Below are 22,527 nucleotides of genomic sequence, written 5' to 3' on the forward strand. Positions count from 1 at the left end.
CAGACTTCGCGGTAAATAGCGGCCAAAAATAGCGATTTTGCAATTCAAAAATGGTTCATGAATTGCATTTAAGGAATCTCAAATAGAGATTCCTTAAATGCAATTCCTCGCCATTTAGCGATTTCGCAATTTGCGATTTTTGCATTTGGGGTGATGAATCCCAAATGCAAAAATTGCGCTCGCAAAGGGCCAGATTCTCAGGATCTGGCCCTTTGCGAGCCGATTTTACAATGATGAATCTGGCTGTATAACTGGTATATTGCGTGGCCTTTGGGTTTTTTACTTTAGCTTGTGTCTTATTCCAACCAATTAAATATAAATAGATAGACAGATAGACAGACACACCACGCCCACAGCTTGGTGATCTTTTTCGTGTTTGAATCTACAGACCTACTGCTTCCTGGAATGGTTAGGCAGCTTGGGTGAATGCATGTGCATCTGCTTTTCAGGGTGAACCATCGGTGCCGAACAGAAAGGCTTCTCCCTGCAGCATTACAACCCTCTTCAGCGGAGTGGTGCATTCCACTATGTAGTCAGACAGTCCTCTCAGCTGATGCGGCTTCAGGCTCATTACTTCTTGCGCTTTCATTTTCTGCGTTTTTCCCCCGCAGCTCCCTTTTCTCTCGCGACAAGTGGATTAAAAAACAACAAAGGAGACATGCTGCTCTTCGCGTGGTCGAAAGGACGGCGCTGACGCCAATTTGCAAATGATATCGGAAACCACGGATTACCTGAACTTTTACGATTGCGAATTACGTTCTCCATATGCCTTTAAAGAATGGCTTCTAATTTTAATGACGTCGTCAGGCAAGGATATGTGAAGATAAGGAGCAGACGCTTAGGTGTAAGTATATTTTCATCTTCCTTGGATGGTTCCAATTGCCGGTGTATTCTTGCCTCTTCAGAAATAATTCGGCTTCAGACCCTCGTGTAGCAATGAAATGGCCGACTCTTAATTTAAATCTTAATGCATTCTAATAAGTATAATATCTTATGACAAAATCAATAGCTCAAATCTGTCTATGTTAACAGAATCCCTGCACTCACGAGATTACCAGTCCCTGTTAAAAACGCCTCCATTGTAAAGAGCTCTTATTTCCTGGCTGTCAATAACTTTCCACTTGATGCATTAGGCTTTTTAAATACTAGCAGGGGAGAAATGGCTTTGAAGAATACTGGATAAAATACATCTTCAGCAGAAAACGGGTTTAGAGGGCGGCATGTGGTTTTTGCTTCTGTTTGAGCCTCTGGAAAAATGCATAACAGAATTTGCGGTGGGGGAGGGTAGTAAAGAGTACATGTGCCAACATTGGAAAAGGGATTACTTTTCATTGTGATTGTTTTTGGAACGAGAGAATTACACAACTCTTGTACAGTTTCCGCCCTGGTGCTGTCACCCACGTGCGTGCTCTGAGGTGTGTGTGTGCCCGTCTGTCGAGGGTGCACGCGCGCACAAGTTAGCGGGTTCGCGCATGTATGTCTGAAACATACTTTATAACAATCCACTTTGTGTCACGCGTAAAGCTAAGGCCGTGTACTTCGAAAACACAGTAAATAATGAGTTAATTATAATAACATAAAAATGACAAATGTTGTTTAAGAATGAATATGATTAAGCCTTAAGTTGCCATAAATATTATTCATTACATTTCTTTTGATTTATTGGTAAATGTGGAATTAGCAATATATGTACGGTGAGAAGATGAATGACGAAAAATACCTATTTAGCAAGACTGTATGAAAAGAATGACAGGAGAAGGCCAGGGGCGTATTTCCATTGGTGCGACAGGTGCTGTGGCACCGGGGCGCAGTGGCCTGAGGTGCCCATTGACACTTGATTATTACTATATTTGAAATTCAACCGGCAGGGGGGCGGGGGCAGGCATTTCCTTCTTTGGAGTAGTGCCAATGACTCACTGGCTACGCCACTGCAGTAGGCTGCCTACTATGATTTCAAATACAAATATATGAAAGGAGTGAGTGGGGAGTACCTGCATATCTGAGGGTGTATGTGTGTGAGTGAGGGAGAGAGAGAGAGAGAGGGATAGAGAGAGAGAGAGAGAGAGAGAGAGAGAGAGAGAGAGAGAGAGAGAAAGAGAGAAAGAGACTGTACCTCTTCCTAGAAAGGTAGAGTGAAACGTTTTATTCTGAAGTTTGATAACAAATGTGCTTACATTTAGCTGCTTATGATAAAATAAATTCATTTCTTGTGGTTCACGTGTGTATTTGCTTTTGTGTATGTTATTAACTTCAGAACTTGGACTATGAAGGCGGGCAGAAATGTTTTCCATTTTTATATATTTATACCATGGCTTATTTTTCATATACTATCATGAAATTGCAAAAAACAAGCATGCCAGAGACTATAAAATATGTATTAGATTCTCATGCAAAAGCCCGCGTGCCGTAATGCAATCTATGTAAAATGTGACAGCATTGTAAATGAGAAAATAATGAAAGTTGTTGTTCACTAGAGGAAGAGCTTCTCTCATTTAAATTCCATATGCGGACAAGTAGCTCCTCAGAATTTCATAGCACCATGTCTACTTCAACCAATGATGCTTGACTTAACAGTTCTATTTCCTTTAAAGAGTCCACTTGTATCTGTGTGTTTTCCTACTGTAAACACACTATTCACGAGATTGCCTTTTCTCGGTAAGGCTGTTCAGTGTTCTTAGAAGTGCAGCACCCGGAAGACAATAGACTGCGTGAATATTCCTTAAGGGAGACAAATGTATACATTATGTATTATTTGAATATGAATTATTAATGAGATGAGGTCTTACGCTAAACCAAGACAAATGGTTATTTATTTGAAAGAGTAGTTACCTTCCTGGATTATGGTAATTTAAAGGAACTGCTGCACTTTACTATTGCAATGTCTCTTTGAAATCACTATGAATTTGTAAAATGGTTACATTGAACGTGAACTCTTGGTTTACTCACTTGTTTTCTACAGAAGTGTGTTTCTCCTCTCCATGTTGATTTACTAATAATTTGAATGTATTTATTTATTGATTTATTTATGATGTATTTGTTTATTTAATAGAGTGTGTGCCTCAGGCTGCTTATTAAACTGTAGCAATATAGCACTGTGTACATATGCGAAAAAATAAATACATATGCGCTATCCTTTTTTATATGTGACACTCACTCTGATATAAACAGAAAAAAATTACATAGGAGACAGTACAAAAACATAAACAATAGTTATGAGAATAGGACATACAATTACTACTCTAGAAAAAGCAACTTTTTCTAGAAAACTGGAGTAGATATTTAAAGATAATGTCATGGTGGCGTCTTTAAGCCAGTATGCCCACCTCCTGGTTGAACGGGAGGGGGCCATTGTGGACCATTAGCGCTGTAGTTGGTCGAATAGGAGACACTGCTTAAAGACAATGAGAGCGCGGACGAGCCGCCAGCGTCCCAAAGGAACATCAAAGGCAAGACCATCTGCACGCGTCAATGTCCGCTCACTTCCTTCGAACCCCTGGTCCAGCCAGCCTAGGTAAGCCTCCACCTATGAGATAAGCTCTTGAATCTATGTTGAGAGGATGAGTCTAAGCATGTTACAGCATTATGCTTTGACGATATAAATGACTACAGGCACAGCTTGTGTACTACCTGTGGTTTTGAGCTATCCCTTCCGCACAGGACAACTGCCATAGGGCTATAAAAACTGCCTTGGTATCTGAAAATTCAAAGAGGTTGGAACCCACCCTTAAAAAGTCTCTAATTAATGCGAGGTCCATGGTAAAACACAAAGTAGAACTAGGAGACTTTTTGTCGGCACACAAACCTGACTGTGTTCTCATCACAGAAGGCTGGGCCAAAGAAGCTTTGGTCCCGGACTTAGTGGTTGCTATCCCCCCTCCTAATCCTCAGACTTGATAGTGCAGTCAGGCCAGGAGGAGGGTTGGCAGTGATTTATAAGTCACAATACCACCTGGTGACCAGCAGCTGTAGCAGCACCTGTGAATCGCTCTATTTTAAGATCAAAATTTCTCCCTCCATCTCCTTCTCGGGTATGCTAATTTATAGACCCCCCCTGGTCCCAGGACGCTTTTACAATCAGAAATGGCGAATCAAATAGAGCCTCACTTGGGAAATTGATACTTATCCATTCTGGGAGACTTTAACTTCCATCTTGAGGATAGAACGAATCGAGAAACCATCTCTCTTAAAGAGATCCTGGCCTGTGTGACCAGCTGCTACAGCTGGTCTCGGGCCCCACTCACGTGGCTAGACTTACCCTTTATGGCTTCATTTCCAATGATCCCAGGTTGGCTTTTCAATCTGTGCTCCCCCTTAGCAGGTCTGACTCTCCAGCAGTCTCCTTAAACTGCCTTCCCCCCTTATGAGGGACACTACGGTCCACTCCAGGATTCGGAGGAAGGACTGGAAGGGGATGTCAGCCAAATCCCTCATTAATGTGTTGGATAGCATGCCCTTGGCTGTTCTGAAGGATGTGGACAGAGAGGCAGTGGATTTCTCAGCCTGACCAGGGGAAGCAGCATATAAGGTAGCCTTCATCTGGGAAGCAGAGCTGAAGAGGAAAGCTCCCTGGTTCTGAGACAGACTGAGGTTGCTGAGGTAAGCCTGCCATTACCAGGAACGTGTCTGAAGAAGGAATTATGAGGAGCAAGAAAACAATGCTTAGAAGTCTATGAACAGAGACTATAAGAGGGCGCTTACAGAGGAAAATGCTAAATACTATACTAGTAATTGAGGCCACACATTTCCCTACAGCTCTTTTTAAAACTGTTATGCAGTTATCTACCCCTCTGATGCCTGCTGTCACATTAGGCTCAAAAGAGCAATGCAGGTAGCTCATGTATTTCTTCCAATCTAAGATTGCTAACTTCTATAAGGAGCTCAAATCGTGAATAACAGCTGTGGACGATTCAGTGCCTGTGGTGAATAAACAGAAAGCAGACGAGGAACTGGTAAGTGAAGTTTAATTCACGAAGATTAACTCCACCCGTACATGAGCGTCTGGTCATCGGGAAGCCGGCGGTTACAATGGCTAACCGAATGACTCAGCCGACCATGCACGGGAGTACACACTTTCAAAACACAACAAAGGTATGCGCGGGCCGTTAACTCTAAACGCGGGTTCTGGCTTGAGAATTCAACACGAGCCAAAACCCACGTCATGGAGTCAACACGAACCAAGTCCACGCCGCGAGATGTAACACGCGGCGTGGCATGTATCATTACATTACAGTGCCCTTAAGAAGTGAGGGACAGCCAGAGCCTCCTATTCTCTCTGAATCTTTGAAAATAACCCCTAATAGGCTCACAGCTTATCCCCCACACCAGAACTGGGGGAGAAGCACCTACCTATTACTAATTCGGGCCTGCTCCAGAAATCTGTGCTTCTAAATTTCTTCATATGATGGTGAAGGTGATAATGCAGCCTCTCTCATCCATAATGAACAAAGCCATCACTTCTGCGGGCTACCCTTGACTGCGGAAGGAGACATTAGTGAAGCCTCAAGAAACCTAACCTTGACCACAACAACTGTAAAAACGTCTGACCCATCGCCCACCTCCAATTTACTGCAAAGATCTTGGTAAAAACATCTTAAAAACCACTTGATGGCCTATGGGGAAGAGCAGAACTGGTTGGATGTATCACCGTATGGATTCCAGGAATATCACGGTACCAAAGTTATTTTGGTGGTGGCTACAGATAGGGTTAGGCGGTTTATGGATGCAGGACGAGGATCAGCATTGATCCTGTTGGATCTGTCCGCAGCCTTTGACACCATCTCCCCATCGCTGCTGATCAGTCGTCTCCAGGAACTCATTTTCTTTGGCAGAGCGCTGTAAGTACTGTCCTCTTTCCATTTATCCCACAGGTTTGCAGTGAACCATTATCTATTAGACCCTTTTCCCCTGCCATGTGGAGTGCAGCAGGGCTCATCTTTAAGCCCTATGCGTTTTAACCTGTACGTGACCCCCCTTGGAAAGATTATTCATTCATTTGAGCTACAGGTGGTGTCTTAAGCAGATGACATACAGCTCATTGTGTAAATTTCAAAAGACATAGTAGATATTGCAACCAATTTCAATCATTGTATGATAACAGTCGCTGAGTAGATGGGGAGGAACTACCCGAAACGCAATGGGGTGTGGTCGGAGGTACTGCTCTTTGCAGCACATACCTCCGTCTGGAATAATAATTGGTGGCCTGACACTCTGGAGACTATACAGAGAGGGCTAAGAACCTAAGGGCGATGCTGGACTGTAAGCCCTCGTTAGATCTTCAGGCCAAGTGTGTTGTGTCAACATGTTTCTGGCTGATTAACCCCTTCCATGCGGCCGCGATTCCCCTGGTGTGCTGTAAACAACACGAACAGGGGCGGGCCGTGACGAACCCCAGCCGTTATCAGCACACGAGCACCGTAGTGCATGACGGCTGGGGTTCGTCATCAGCATGGAAGGGGTTAAAATATTGAAGATTTTTTTCCCTTTATCCTACTCATGTTTAAAATCGACTACTATAATGACATATCTGGAGATCAACAAGAGCACTCAAGCCAAATTACCCCAAGTCCAGAAAGCACTGGCCAGTCACATCCTGGACATTCCAAAACAGGAGCCTGCGTCCCAGGGATTGCATGACCTTCATTGGCTTCCTATAAGTAAACACATTATATTTAAGGCCATCTGCTTAGTGCACAAGGGCCTCTTTCAGACCTGCCCATCAGGAATCAAGGATATTTTTCATAGCTACATCCCCGGGAGAACTATCTGCTCTGACCACTTTAACTTGGTGACAGTGCCCAGATTTCAAGAGAAGACATGGGGAGGCAGAACCTTCTTCGTTGCAAGACTTTGGAACTCGCCACTAATATTTCTTACCAGGATTAGATCTCATTCCACTTTAGAAATGCCTTAAAGACTTGGCTTTTCATGCTATAGGATTACTTATCGTGTCTGTTGGTTTTACTTCAAGGGGCAGTTCCTCACCTCTGCGACTATAGCGCCTTGATGCCCTTGTGCAATTATTGCGTATTATAAATCTCGTTCAAATAAAATCAAATAGTTTACAAAATGCTTAAAAGGAAGGAGGAATAGCTTATCAATCTCTTGTTTTCTTCGATAATATGTTTTTCGTTTGCAAGTTGAGTCATTATTAATTGATGACTGTGCAAAATGATGTAATCATTCATTGCAACTAGGTGGAATTCTAATTAATGTTCAATCTAATGTAAATTAAGAGAAAATGGCAAGCTCTGTTATGTGCAACTTTTTTAGATCATGCATATATTGAAATGGGATTGACAAGATGAATTCAGTGTACTTTTAATGGTTCACTACTTTTAGTTACTTACCCAGCAAATAAGATATTACGAAGGCCCAGCTGTACGCACATTGCTTTCCTTAAAGAGGTAATAAAAGTAATACATATGGGATTGGATATCCCCTGCTTTACAATTTAAGGTTATTGCACGTCCCAGAGGAGTTCCATATAGAGTAATGAGTCTTAGGGCAAAATTACGTTATACAGATATGTAATTCCTAGGTGGCTTGCAATATCATTATCAAGTACAGCAGGGGGTAATTTATTAAGTAAAATACATGGTCACAATATCAGCTTTCACACAAACCCCTTAAATCCTTGGTGTGCAGCTCTTTCTTATGAAATAAAGAGAATGTTTCTAAATATGAAGAATAAACATAGACACCCTAGTGCAAAACGAAATTCATCAAAAAAGCTGTTAGATATTTGTTAAACAAAAAAATAAGAATCACGTTTAATAAGAGCCAGTTTTTGTTTTTTAAAAGGTGCTGTACAAATATGCAGAAAGTTGCCAACTTGTCTATAACTGCCCAAGGAGTGCTAAACATAAACACGTTGCCATAAATATCAACTTTCTAATTGTCACTGCGTAGGTATATAATGAGCCTCGTTATTCGATATGGACCTCCTCTGGGACTTGAAATAGCCTTATATTGTAAGGCAGGGGATACCTTATTCCATATATATATGACTTTGTATTAGAATGCGTATGTATATTACCTACTGGTGGTTGCCAGTAGGTAGTTATAGGTTTAAAAAAAAATATTTCTTTATTGGCATTTTCAATTTTTCAGAATACATGTTTTCATAAAAATATGCAAAGGCAAGACATTCCTAAAAGTAAATATCAGGAGAACCACAAATTATAGCAACGTCTACCTTCTCAGTGCATGATCCAGAGCACCTAGTGCCATATAATGGTCAGTTTGGGATCAATCACCAATTATTCAAAATGCCCAAACAACGCAAAAATCAACATCAGTCAGTTAAGGATACCCAACTGAGGCAAAGAAAAAAAAGGAACCAAACAAATGAAAGACTTTAAGGAGAGGAGGAATCATAGCAAATATTTCCAGTGCAGCTAGTGGTGAGGACACAATATATGAAGTAGTTACAGCAGGGGACCAGCAGGTTAACACTCAAGGAAGGGTCCTATAGCTGCAACTAAGGTTACTGCCCCCAGATTCACAATAAGTCAGCAAATGCTTCTGCCGCACAACCTTTAGACTCGTTGCACTGTCTGGGCACCAAGCCAACTGAGATGGCAACAGGAGATTCAAACTCGGGCACCCCTGGGCGCGCGCTCATATCCGACTCGGGACCGGTATCTATCAACCCAGCCTCCCGTCCCTCTGGGTTCTCCCAGGTTGCCAGCACCTCCCTCCACTAGCCTGCCATGGGAAGTCTCCTCATGCCCTTAGTTTCCTCCCAGGCGAGTGCTCTGCCATCCGCTCCACCCCACTCCACAACATCTCTATGCCAATATGCAAATTGTGGTCCCCCTGTAGATTTCAAACCCAGCGCAATACAACGTTTTGCTAGCCCCAGTGCCAATTCTATAAGTCTGTTCCCTTTCTTAAGCTTCGGTGGTCTAGGAAAAAGACCTAAGATACACGTCTGGATTGTGAGGGGTAGATCCCTGCCCAGTACATCTGCCAGAAAGGCTGCAAGACTCCACATTCCCAAATCATATGGCCAAATTCAGCATCCGGATGCAACATCTGGGGCAAGAACGAACCTCACCTCCATATGCCACGTTAAGTCAATGTAGGGTCATGTGAGCCATATGCGTGTAATTAAACTGTAGATATTTGAGGCGGGAGTTCGGAGAGATCTTCTTGGGGTAGTGCAAAACTCTTCGCCATACCGCATCTGTTAACACCCTTCCCCCCAATCACGTCCCATTTAGCATGTAATCTGGTCAATGGACTCGCTGTGGCCTCCTGGAGAGCCACATAGAACCATTTCACTAGGTCCCTTGAATTTCTAAGCGTGAACAAGGCATGGATCACCGGATGGGTATCCGGCTCACGTCTACCTACCCCCCACAACTGTGCAAAGGTTCGGGCCAGGGCTTCATAATGCAAAAACTGTCTTGAAGGCAGACCACAGTCGTCAACAAGGCCATCAAAAGAAATTAGGCACTTGTGAAAGAAACAATCACCAATAGTATCGAGCCCTACATCCATCCAGGGGGCCAATTGCTCAGCAGTAAATACAGATTAGGGATTTCCGTGCGGTAGGCCCACCAAAAGCAAAACAGGGGTATACTCAGTAGGTTGCCCTCCTATATTCCCACATCTCCGTCAGGCCTGAAAGGCAGTACGTTGCAATAGAGAACAGTACGGTGTGGGAGTTATTGGTTTTAGCACTTTTGCCGTAACTAATCTGGGATGGGCTTCTGGGAGGGACAGAAAAGTCCCCTCTCCGTTAACCTCTATTATCCATTGTGCTAGCCACTGCAACTGACCAGCCAACATGTAATATTCAAAATTCGGCACTCCTAGCCACCCTTCAGCAGTTGGGTGCAGTAGCGTTGCCAAGGACACTCGGATACGACTCTCTCCCCTCACCAAGTCTCGGACCAGGGCGTTCAGGGGGTGGAACCAACCACTAGGTAGAAGGACCGGAAGGTTGACAAAGAAGTACAGCAAACAAGGGAGCATGACCATCTTGGATAGAGAAACCCGGGACATCACTGGCAGCTGCAGGGTACCCCAAAAGTGGACACACACATGTAAAGAGCGCACCGCTTTTCTCAGATTACCCTCCTTCAAATCCACAAGCGAATGGAACACTTGTATGCCCAGCTACTTAAATGTGTTCCGTGCCCAAACAATATTGGGTGTCAGAGCATCCGGTCTAGGGAGGGGACCAGCTACTGGGAATAGGTACCTCTTCTTTTTATTAACACGCAGACCCGATAGACTGGCAAAATCATCCAATATCCGTATTACTGTCAGAGTGCCCACAACTGCATCCCTCAGATACACCAGAAGGTCATTGGCATAGAGGGAGACATAATGTAGCCATCCAGCAGAGTCCAGTCCAATCCCGTCACCCCCTGGCGAAGCCTTTTGGCTATGGGTTCAATCGCCAAGACGAAAAGGAGGGGGGAGAGCGGGCACCCTTGTCTAGTCCCCCGATACACACCATACTCCCTGGATATCGTCCTGCCCGTGCAGACCCTGGCAGTGGGCGCTGCATATAACAACCGTATCCCACAGATTCAGTCCTCTCCCAGCCTCATTCTCCTAATTACTTCAAACAGATACCCCCATTCCACTGTATCAAAAGCTTTTTCCAGGTCGATGGAAAGCACTTCAGCCTGGAGGTAGCACAGGGCATTGGCATGGTACAGAACAGAGTAAAGCCTAGGGAGATTATAGAAGGTTTTGCGGGTAGGAATAAACCCATTCTGATCTGGGTGTACCAGCCGTTGCATATGTGGGACTAATCTGCCGGCTAGTACCTTGCTCAGATTCTTGAAGTCTAAGGAAAGCACGGAATGGGGCCCATAGTCCTTGACCCCAGCCATCGGCGACTTAGTTTTTGGAAGAGGAATGACTAGAGCACTCCGAGCGGAGGCAGGCTGCACCCCACTCTCGTAGACATCCGCATACACCCTAACCAGTTGTGGTGCAAGTATTTTCTAAGAAGTGCTGGTAAAACTGGACTGGGAGTCCATCCAGTCCCAGCGTCTTACCCAATGCCAGCCCATGTATAGCAGCCTGAATTTCCTGCAGGGTGATTGGATCTCCCAGCTCCTCCCTATCCTCATCCTCCAGCACCCTAAGCGGTAGCAGATCCAGGAACTCCCTTATCGCGGAACAAGGGACTGATGCCGGGGCCGCATAAAGTTGTAGCACACCATCCTCCACTGCCAGTTGGTTAATAGGAGAGCCACCCAGCTTGGGCTGGATCAATCTAGCCAGGAGATGGCCTGCCTTCCTCTACTCTCTCTGCACCCTGTCAAGATACTCGTTATAGTTGTAGCAGCGTAGGCGACCCATGGTCACATCGTAATGTTTGCGGGCCTCCTACAGCTCCAGATGGGATGTCCCCCCGGTGCCTTGAAGATTATCTAACCTTCGTAGGTCGCCTTCCAGTTGAAGTACCTCCTGCCGGAGCTCCCTATAGACCCCAGTTGCCTGTCCAAGCAGTGGCTGCACACCACCACTTTAAACGCCTCCCATTCCACTCCCACTGGGGATGCAGTATTAGTATTAATAGGGATATAAGTTTCAAGTAGAGTATGTAGTGAATACCGAAATGGGTCATCGTCTAGCAGCACCGTATTAAGTCTCCAGGTGGGGATTAGGGGACACCGTCCTAATAGCTGGTGCGTAATCAGTAATGGACTGTGGTCTGACAGTGTATGGCCCAGGTACTCTGAATGTGTGATAATATTATTAAAAGCAGGGGAACATAAAAACATGTCAAGGCGCGTGTGCACTTGGTGCACTGAGGAAAAGAAGGAAAATTCCCTATGACTATCATGTTGTAGCCGCCATGTATCCACAAGCCCCCAATGCTCCATCCAGGCACGGAACCTCAGAGCATTGCGGCGAGTAGGGGACCCCAGCAAAGCCTGGTGCGAACGATCTAGATCAACATTCGCAACACAGTTAAAATCTCCCCCAAGGAATTAGATTGTCCTGTACACTACTCGCCAATATAGCAAAAAAGAGGTACAAAAAGCCAACCTGATCCTGATTAGGGGCATAGACAGTTCCCAGTGTAACTTCGCGACCTGCCAATCTCCCAGCCACCAGGACATATCGGCCTCCATCGTCCGCCCATGTTCTTTTTACTGCAAAGGGGACCCCTAGTTTGACCCTGATCAATACCCTCCTAGCAAAGGCTGAACAGGTAGTCGCAAATACCTGGCCCCTCCACCGTCTTTTCAGTCTCCCAGCTTCCTTGCTGTTTAGGTGGGTTTGCTGCAAGAATGCTATGTGGATGTCCCTACGCCGCAAGCATGAGTAAATATTACAGCGCTTCGCCATGGACATAATCCCTCTAATGTTCCATGTTAGGAACCATAAATGTTGTTGGATCTCAGCTATTCCCACTGCATCAAACCAAGAAACATCCCAGCAACCAAGGTCCCCACCCCAGCCGCTTGGTGTACAAAACTTCCCGCTTCTCTATGATCAAACCCGGTCATAAACACAACAATGAAAAAACCCTTATGATGGTGAACCCCCGGTCAGTAAAGGACCACCCACCACGGTCACTGTGGGTGATAGCTGTGGGTGTCGCTGTAGGTGATAGCGCAAGCTTTATCTGCGCTCCCCGTCTTCTGCCGCACCCAGGGGCTCGCACCCGCTCACCACAGGGTCCGATCAGGTGCGCAGGCCTCCGCCTCGTGGGGGATCCAGGCTTCAGTGCCCGCTCTCGGGAGTCTAGCCGTCGCCTGAGTCCCAGCGGCCCTCCGGCTGCCCAGACCACCAACCTCTCTGCCCCTCCCTGTTGATGAATATTCCGGACCAGGAGGCAACGTCGTTGTCCGATTCATCCGGTCAGCACAGAGTCTTAAAGGCGGGGTGTATGTGAGGGCCCAGGACACCCTGCCGCTCCATCAAACTGCCGGACTATGCGTTAAAGTGGAGCCCTGCTTGCCACCCACCGGACAGAAGAGGCTGTAACCCAGTGTCGGTGGTAGGGTGCTAGACGCAGGTTGCCCCTCAGCGCGGCAGAATGAGAGTGTCCATGTGTGCCGGTATCCCACAGCAAAGACACCATCCGAGGCAATGGTAGGAGTGGGCTGCAACCAGGAGTTCGAGCGGAGGCAGCGAGGACCTCACCAACACCAGCCCAGAGCAGGGAGGGGCAAGAATGCCAGCTGCACACGTTCACGGGGGTCCGTCTCCATCCCCATACTCCCGCTGAGCTCCTTGCCCCTGAGGTCCCTGGCCTCGCAGTCTTGCTCCCGGAAGCTCCAGTTCACGCACAGCGTTGCTCAGTCACTCGACCTCCTGGTACCTTGCAGGGCGTCGCCACCACTTCGGCAGGGGTGATCCTCCGGTGAAGGCCCCAGTCGCTCCGGGTTCCATATCGCAGCTCTGGAAGACCCTCAACGCCGATCTCTGTGCTCCCAGCAGCTCACAGGCAGGTGGCGTCCTCTCGCAGCCAGTCTCCGACTCTGTCATAGGCACCAGCGTCTGGATAAGGACCACACTGGCTAGCGCGGCCTCCCCACCGGGATGTGAAGTGAAACCGAGGCCACCCCGGGAGTCAGCCCGTACAGCCTTAGTCCGCCAAACTCCGGCTGCCGCTGCGGTGTTCAGCGCACAGCTCCGAAAGCCCCAGAAATCGGACCGAGTGCCCTCCTGACTACCTCCAGCACTCGGCCGGTGGAGGGGATGCTGAAAGATGGTTGCAGGTTACAACAGGAGAAGTGATCGGCTGGTGTGGAGCTCCTCGCTCACACGTCCATCATCTTCATCGTCCAAGCCACCCCCCGGTAGGTAGTTATAGTTAAGACATAGTTCCCATAGAAACATAGTTTTTTGACTTGCCTATATCTTTGATGTTGGTTGACAAATCTCCATGAAATGAGAAAAAAAGTGTGTTGGTGAGTCTTATTATGCATGGAAAGTTTTGGGTGATCCGTAAAGCAGGGGCAAAGAAAAGGGGGGGGTGCAAAAAAAGTTTGTTCCCATGATAATTCCCATGAGATTTTAGACACGACTACACTCTGAACTGCTGGACGGAAGTAACACCAAATTTAGCAGAATGGTAGCTCCTGGTCCAGAAAGCACCCTTTTTGTTATTTGGTGTACATCTGTTCAGTAGTTTCAGAGATAAAAAGAAAATCTAAATTTGTATATCTGTGGCTGTGAATAATGATGATCTCATGCAGAGATCTGATTAGCTGGCAACTCTTTAACCAGGAAATGTAGGTAGCCATCTTGGGACGCAGCCTCAGCCAAGTCCCAAAAATGAATGTAAAAATAAAGAAAAGGTGGCAGTGTAGGAATACCCTGACCCTGTAGCCTTGGTGCTGGGGTACTAATGGGACCCCGCCAGGACAAAAAAGCATTTTAAAAAAAAAATTCACTAAAGATTGTGGTGTATTGGTGCATTTGCTGAAAATAATGATTGTGTGATTTCCAGTGCTTGTTTATAATATAAAGCCCCGGGTGGGCCAGGTCCCGGGGTCATGAGTATTTCTTTTGAAGCATAGGGGGCGCATGGGTTCCCCCTCATAAGGCTCTATTGAGACTCAGGAACCATTGCCTCTCCGGGGCTTTATAATTATAATGGAGTGGAGAGGTGCATTCCCCCCTCAACGGGCTCAAGGGAGCACACAGAACAATCTCCTCCCCGGAAATGGATTTGTAGAATGGGGGGGGGCATGTGGACATCTCTCCGGGGCTATTTGAAACCTCGGGAACAACTGCCTCCCTGGGGCTAAAATGACATATTTAAAGGGGGGCCGAGTAGACCTCCGCGCTCTAGGAACCAACACCTGTGCAGCCCCTCTTCTGGAGCCATTAATGGCCCTGGGTGTTTTTTGGCTGCTCCCTACGTGTGGGAGCAATGCCCACTCCTGCTTAAGGCAGGGAGCCAGCTGGGACTGCTGGTGCATTGAGGCTCTCCCCACAGTCTCCAACTGTGTTCACTGAGTGTCCTGGGTGGGCTCTCTGGCACCCAAGAGCAAGAGGCCCGTTCCTGGGGAATGGAGTCCCAGGGGGCAAAATCAGCCATGGAGGGAGCTGTGCAGCCCTCCTCCCCATTTATTTCTGGCTGGGCCTGGGATATGGGGTCCCAGGGGCGGTAATCGGCCTGCAGATGGGGGGGCACATGGCCCCATCCACTCTTTAGTAAGGAGGGGTTCTCTTTCTTGTCCTGTCCTGGTGAGATGAGAGTCTATGGTAATGTCTTTAATGCACATGAGCAAATAACCATGAAGCTTCATCCATTGGGCGCTCCCCATTCACCTTAGTAGTAGGAAAAGGTCTTCTTGCCTTTTGCCAGTGTGATTGGATGCTTATCAAAAGACCACTCATCATGTTTTCTGCTGATTTTGGTGATGCCTTCTTGATGCTGAGGAATATGAGGACATTTCCACCAAACAAAGCAGCACTTACTTCATGTAGTTAAGAAGGAGGACCCTTGTTTGGTGGAGGTTTACCTCTTTGTAGACTCATTGTCTTCTATATAGGATGATTGTTATCACATATTTCTGGTTAAAGACACACAAGGAACAATCACATTGCTGAAATGCACCCAAGGCCACTGGAGACATTTCCTTGTGGTCCATTGCACAGAAGTAGTGTAGAACACGCACTAGACATTTACCCAACGAGGTAGCAATAACCAGTAGAAAATACTCCAGTTGGGTAGATATTTTGTGCAAAACTTGGACTCTTGTTTGATAAAGGTGCAGGTGAGGTTCTGTCCTGGCCCAATCACTCAAACAGCTACTGACACACCCACAAAAGACACTCAGACACCCACTCACACACCCATTCTGCCACTTACACACTCAGTCACAGAGAGACAGAAATTCTCATGTACCCCCTGACAAACCCACTAAAATTCATGCACCCACTCACAGACCCACTCAGACACACACATATTCACCTACAGACCCACTCAGACACTAATGTACCCAGTCACAGACCCACTCAGACACCTGTGCACCAACTCACAGACCTATTCAGACACACATGTGCCCTCTTATAGATTCACTTAGAGACTCACGCGCCCAATTACAGCTACACTCAGCCACCCGTAGACCCATGCAAGTCCCACACAGGTACTTGTAGACCCACTCACAGACCTACACAGGCACTCACAACCCCACTCACAGATCCACTCAGGCACTCATAGACCCATTCACAGACCAACACAATTCACTACCATAATATCGAGGGACATAATATTGACTAACAAAAATATCGGCGACAAAATATCGACAGACAGAATGTCTACAAACAGGTAAAAACATAAATATCGAGTAAAAAATATCGTTTACAAAATTATAGTTTGTAAAAATATCAACTTTATTAAAAACAATGTTAAATTACAAAATATTTTTTACAAAAATATAGTTTGTAAAAATATCGACTTTTATTAAACACAATGTTAAATTACATTAATATTAAAAATGATTTACTAAAATATACTTAAAAATACTTAAATTACCTTATAATAATTAAATATTTAATTAAAGTTATAAATAACATTTTTTACAATCATATTTGTTAAAACATATATATATAGTAACATAATATAATTAAAAATTATCCAATATTATTACCGCAGGACAGCGGAAGTGTAAAATTACTATCCCCATTCCAAAGAGTGCAACAGTAGATAAGGCGTTGGATAGCGTAGAGGTAAAACTTACTATTCCCACTCCAGAGAGTGCAACAGTAGGGAAAGCGTTGGATAGCGTAGGGGTAAAAATTACTATTCCCACTCCAGAGAGTGCAACAGTAGGGAAAGAGTTGGATAGCGTAGGGGTAAAACTTACTATTCCCACTCCAGAGAGTGCAAAAGTAGGGAAAGCGTTGGATAGCGTAGGGGTAAAAATTACTATTCCCACTCCAGAGAGTGCAACAGTAGGGAAATAGTTGGATAGCGTAGGGGTAAAACTTACTATTCCCACTCCAGAGAGTGCAACAGTAGGGAAAGCGTTGGATAGCGTAGGTCTAAAAATTACTATTCTCACTCCAGAGAGTGCAACAGTAGGGAAAGCGTTGGATAGCGTAGGGGTAAAAATTACTATTCCCACTCCAAAGAGTGCAACAGTAGGGAAAGCGTTGGATAGCCTAGGGGTTAAAATTACTATTCCCACTCCAGAAAGTGCAGCAGTAGGGAAAGCGTTGGATAGTGTAGGGGTAAAAATTACTATTCCCACTCTAGTGAGTGCAACAGTAGGGAAAGTAGATACTTCATATATTATTTAAAAATATATTTATATTACTATCTATAAAAAAATTAATTAAAAGTAATTACCACTTTAATATAACATAATAATTAATTAATTACAAATACTAATTTAATTTAATCATTACAATTAGTTATCTATTAATACTAATTAATTACAAATTAACAATTAATTAATTAGTAATTAAACAGTTACTTAACAATTAATATCTAATAAATGCACACAGAAAATTAACATATGTAATTAGTTATAATTAAATTACTTCCCACCCTATTCCCATATGAACCCACAACCCGCTAAAGAAATTAAATTACTTAAATTAACATAATTTTCAATTAATCAATAATTAAAATTAATTGGCAATTACAATTTAATTAATTACCACATAAAAATAATTTAACAATTAATTATAAACAAATACCAATAAATAAATTTACATATTTAATTAATTAAAATTAAATTACACTACATAAATTAACATATTTAATTAATTATAAATAAATTACTTCCCACCCTACTCCACTATAAACCCACAACCCACTACAGAAATTAAATTAGTTAAATTAACATAATTATCAATTAATCAATTAAATAAAATTAATTGGCAATTAAAATGTATTTATTACAAAATAAAAATTTATTAACAATTAATTATAAACAAATACCAATAAATAAATTTACATATTTAATTAATTATAATTAAATTACACTACATAAATTAACATATTTAATTAATTATAATTAAATGACTTCCCACCCTACTCCCCTATAAACCCACAACCCGCTACAGAAGTTAAATTAGTTAAATTAACATAATTATCAATTAATCAATTAAATAAAATTAATTGGCAATTAAAATGTAATTAATTACAAAATAAAAATTAATTAACAATTAATTATAAAAAACATACCAATAAATAAATTTACATATTTAATTCATTATAATTAAATTACTTCCCACCCTATTCCCCTATAAACCCGCAACCCGCTACAGAATTAAATTACGCAAAATTTAAATAACATTAAATGTATTAATTAAATTACATTATAACATAAATAAACACTTTTAACACATAAAATACACTATAAAAAATTCAATATTATTAAAAGTTCGATATTTTTCTTAACCTATATTATGAACTTCGATAATTTGACTATCTATATTTTAAAATTCGATATTACATTACTTACCTTCAAAACAATATTTTTGATGTCTATATTCTGTCCATTCGTATTCTGTCCAGCCTATATTTTGTACTAGATATTATGTCCATTCGATATTTTGTAGTCAATATTTTGTCTGTTTACCGACCAACACAGCCACTCACAAAACAACACAGGTACTCTCACACCCACTCACCCACTTACACAGGTACTCACAGACCCATACAGCCACTCACATACCCACTTACTGATCTATATACCCATTCACACACTCACTCTCTAAAGTTACAGGTTACAGTTAGGAAAAACAATTAGAAAAAAAATTGCAATTCACTAAAAAAAACAAGGTTACAGGGACAATATAGTTAGGAAATAATATTAAAACACCGTAGAAATCCACAAACAGACAAAGGTTATAGGGACATTATTTTGGCTTTGAAAAAGACCATAAAGTCAAAATGCATCAGCCAGTGGAATAAATCAATTGACAAAGATATTCTTGGAGTGCCAGCTGGTTCTTCATTTGGAGAGACATCAAAGACATTGTTTGCATTTGCTACATGGGTCCTGCTCCCACTGCCGAGCTCCAGCCCCGATAAGTGGAACGATTCAGAAAAGGGGGTGGTGGTGGACAGAGTATCTGAATTAAGCAGAACACTCGTACCCAGTCAACAGATCAGGGCTTGATCCATCACCGTTTTTTAGCTCGCTGCACCATCCCAGCTCAGAACCTGGCTACATGCAAATTAGTCTGTACCTGGCCCAGTGCATCATGGGAACTGGGCAGACCAAACTACCAAGCCAATTCTTTTACTGGGAAGGAAACAAGCTTCCGGGGACCGGTTTCTGGCATTACAGCCGTCTTCGGCAACCCTTGCTTGAATCCTGATGGTGCAATGAGCAAGGGACTCATGTCTGAGCATACCCTTCCACGCTTATGGTGGACAAAACGATTCAGAAAAGGGGGTGGTGATGGACAGAGTATCTGAATTAAGCAGAACACTCGTACCCAGTCAACAGATCAGGGCTTGATCCATCACCGTTTTTTAGCTCACTGCACCATCCCAGCTCAGAACCTGGGTACATGCAAATTAGTCTGTCCCTGGCCCAGTGCATCATGGGAACAGGGCAGACCAAACTACCAGGCCAATTCTTTTACTGGAAAGGAAACAAGCTTCCGGGGACCGGTTTCTGTCATTACAGCCGTCTTCGGCCCGGCTTGCTTGAATCCTGATGGTGCAATGAGCAAGGGACTCATGTCTGAGCATACCCTTCCACGCTTATGGTGGACAAAACGATTCAGGAAAGGGGGTGGTGATGGACAGAGTATCTGAATTAAGCAGAACACTCGTACCCAGTCAACAGATCAGGGCTTGATCCATCACCATTTTTTAGCTCACTGCACCATCCAAGCTCAGAACCTGGCTACATGCAAATTAGTCTGTCCCTGGCCCAGTGCATCATGGGAACAGGGCAGACCAAACTACCAAGCCAATTCTTTTACTGGGAAGGAAACAAACTTCCAGGGACCGGTTTCTGGCATTACAGCCGTCTTCGGCCCGGCTTGCTTGAATCCTGATGGTGCAATGAGCAAGGCAATCATGTCTGAGCATACCCTTCCACGCTTATGGTGGACAAAACGATTCAGAAAAGGGGGTGGTGATGGACAGAGTATCTGAATTAAGCAGAACACTCGTACCCAGTCAACAGATCAGGGCTTGATCCATCACCGTTTTTTAGCTCACTGCACCATCCCAGCTCAGAACCTGGCTACATGCAAATTAGTCTGTACCTGGCCCAGTGCATCATGGGAACAGGGCAGACCAAACTACCAAGCCAATTATTTTACTGGGAAGGAAACAAGCTTCCGGGGACCAGTTTCTGTCATTACAGCCGTCTTCGGCCCGGCTTGCTTGAATCCTGATGGTGCAATGAGCAAGGGACTCATGTCTGAGCATACCCTTCCACGCTTATGGTGGACAAAACGATTCAGAAAAGAGGGTGGTGATGGACAGAGTATCTGAATTAAGCAGAACACTCGTACCCAGTCAACAGATCAGGGCTTGATCTGTTGACAATCACAATCACAAACATAGGTACTTGAAAACGTGATAAGTATCAGCCATCCTTCAGAGGTCAAAGTGTATTACGACAATCATTGTCCTTTAGCAGCACTTCTTAGGAAAATCAGGTTTTTCCCAATTTCCTATGCGGACGACACGCAATTGATCTTTCCATACAATAAATACACCCCCCAACATCCAGAACGTGTTCTCAGAAGGCATGAAAACAATTACCTCCTGGATGAGGAATATAATCCTGCAGTTAAACACAGAAAAAACGGAAATCATGCTCTTTAAGGATGCTATTACTAGGTGGTCTCCCAGTTGGTTGGTGGCCAGAAGAATTGGGTATGGCTCTTACACCAAAGACAGTTGTCAAAAATCTAGGGGTCTTAGTAAACAGAGATCCTAACCTGGAAGATCATATTGCAACCATTAAAAGATCCTATTTCTATGCGTTGAGCCTGCTTTGAAAGATCTTTCATTTCCTCCCAATCAGAAAACATAAAACACTTATTCATGCGTTGGTTCTCAGCCGTTTGGATTATAGGAATGCCTTATTAATTTCTGCCAAGGATTCTGATTTACAAAGTTTGCAGGTAGTGCAGAACACTGCTGCACGTTTGGTGACTAGTGCCCCCAAACGTGCCCCATCTCTTCCCTTATTACACAACATACACTGGCTTCCTATCCGGAAGAGAATTCATTTTAAAGTGTGCTGCATTGTGTTCAAAGGCCTCAATTACATGGGCCCTACATATTTGACTGAAAAACTAGTCAAATACATTCCATCTCGCACACTTCATTCTGAGGGAAAAGGCCTACTCGTCATTCCTCAAATTAAGCAATCCAGATTAGGAGGAACATCTTTCACCTACATAGCCCCCCTGCTATGGAATCAATTGCCTCTGGCACTTCGCCTAAATACCAACTATTTGGCATTCAGGAAAAAGCTTAAGACTCATCTTTTTTAGTTTGGAATACTTTCACTGTGTTGTACCGCTGGTTGTCCTTACCGCGGAGATACCCCATTTGGGGTGAGTCAGGCGCTTTATAAATGCTATTAATAAATAAATATGGAAACACACTGTGTTTATAAGCTTGAAAACATCATGTACCATACATAGAAAAAAATTCACATACATAATTCAATGTATGCAAATATCAATCAGTATTCAAAGTCAAAGTCAAAATTTAGCTTTAGTCGATTTTTGTGTTACAAAATCATAAAAGCACATATAATAACAATCAATTAAAATGTTAAAAACTTTAAAAATTGCAATCACAATTGATTTCATAGTTAAAAAGAATAATTCATATGCTACAACAATCAGTTTTTCGCCCACATATCGAGCTACCTGAAAATTAGATTTAGTGCAGTGGTGGAAGAGAAACGTCCAAGACAGATACACATCACTATTCATGGAATACCCAGATCACATAGTTTTCCTTAAAACAATCCTAAGATAAGTGGAAACTGATTTTATCACAAATTCCGATTCCAATTGTTTCAACCTAGAAAGAGCTGCTCTACACCCCCTTATGCCCCATTTCCCTAAGATTGACATAAAAAACCTTCTCCTAGGGGTAATATAACATTTACAAAATAAGATGCAATGGATGTTAGTTTGAAGGAATAATTCATCACATGGGCACCTCACTAAATGTGTGGACCAGTCATTACAGGTCCGAAATGTCACCAAGCGAAAGAAGGTATCCACCCGAAACCTAGTCAGCAGCATTCTTGAATGGGGCTAGAATCTAGCAATAAATAGGGTTGTATCCCTACATGAAAAATCAGTTTCTGGTTCGCCATAGCAGTTTGCTTCCCTTTTTCAGTGTGCCACATTTTTTTATCTAGATTTTCCAGGATAGATCTTTTAAAAGTAAGTTTTGGGATTTTTTTCTAAACAGGTTGGGTTGTCAAAAAATTCTTTGTGCCCCAACTCCAATGACATATCTTTAATATAGTTGAGTCATTTGATCTTTACGGCTCCATCTAGCGATAGGCAATCTCGCACCACTTCTCTATTTAACGATGTTTCTGGTGTCACCCAGATTATGTGCCATAGAAGAAG

At 43.6% G+C, this 22,527-nt stretch overlaps 1 protein-coding gene across 2 annotated transcripts in view; it reads left to right on the top strand.

Annotated features, from left to right (window-relative positions):
- The first annotated feature begins 624 nt into the window (after positions 1-624).
- Positions 625-22,527, top strand: part of DOK5 (docking protein 5) — a 664,757-nt gene continuing 642,854 nt past the window's right edge. Inside the window, exon 1 of one of the 2 annotated variants that reach the window (XM_086929014.1) lies at positions 625-844. In XM_086929014.1, coding sequence (XP_086785140.1) covers positions 779-844 — 66 coding nt within the window. In that variant the 5' untranslated portion in view covers positions 625-778. The remainder of the gene's footprint in view (positions 845-22,527) is intronic. The other variant, XM_086929015.1, reaches the window with a different exon arrangement.

Source organism: Lissotriton vulgaris, chromosome 7, assembly GCF_964263255.1.
Source record: "Lissotriton vulgaris chromosome 7, aLisVul1.2, whole genome shotgun sequence".
NCBI lineage: Eukaryota > Metazoa > Chordata > Amphibia > Caudata > Salamandridae > Lissotriton > Lissotriton vulgaris.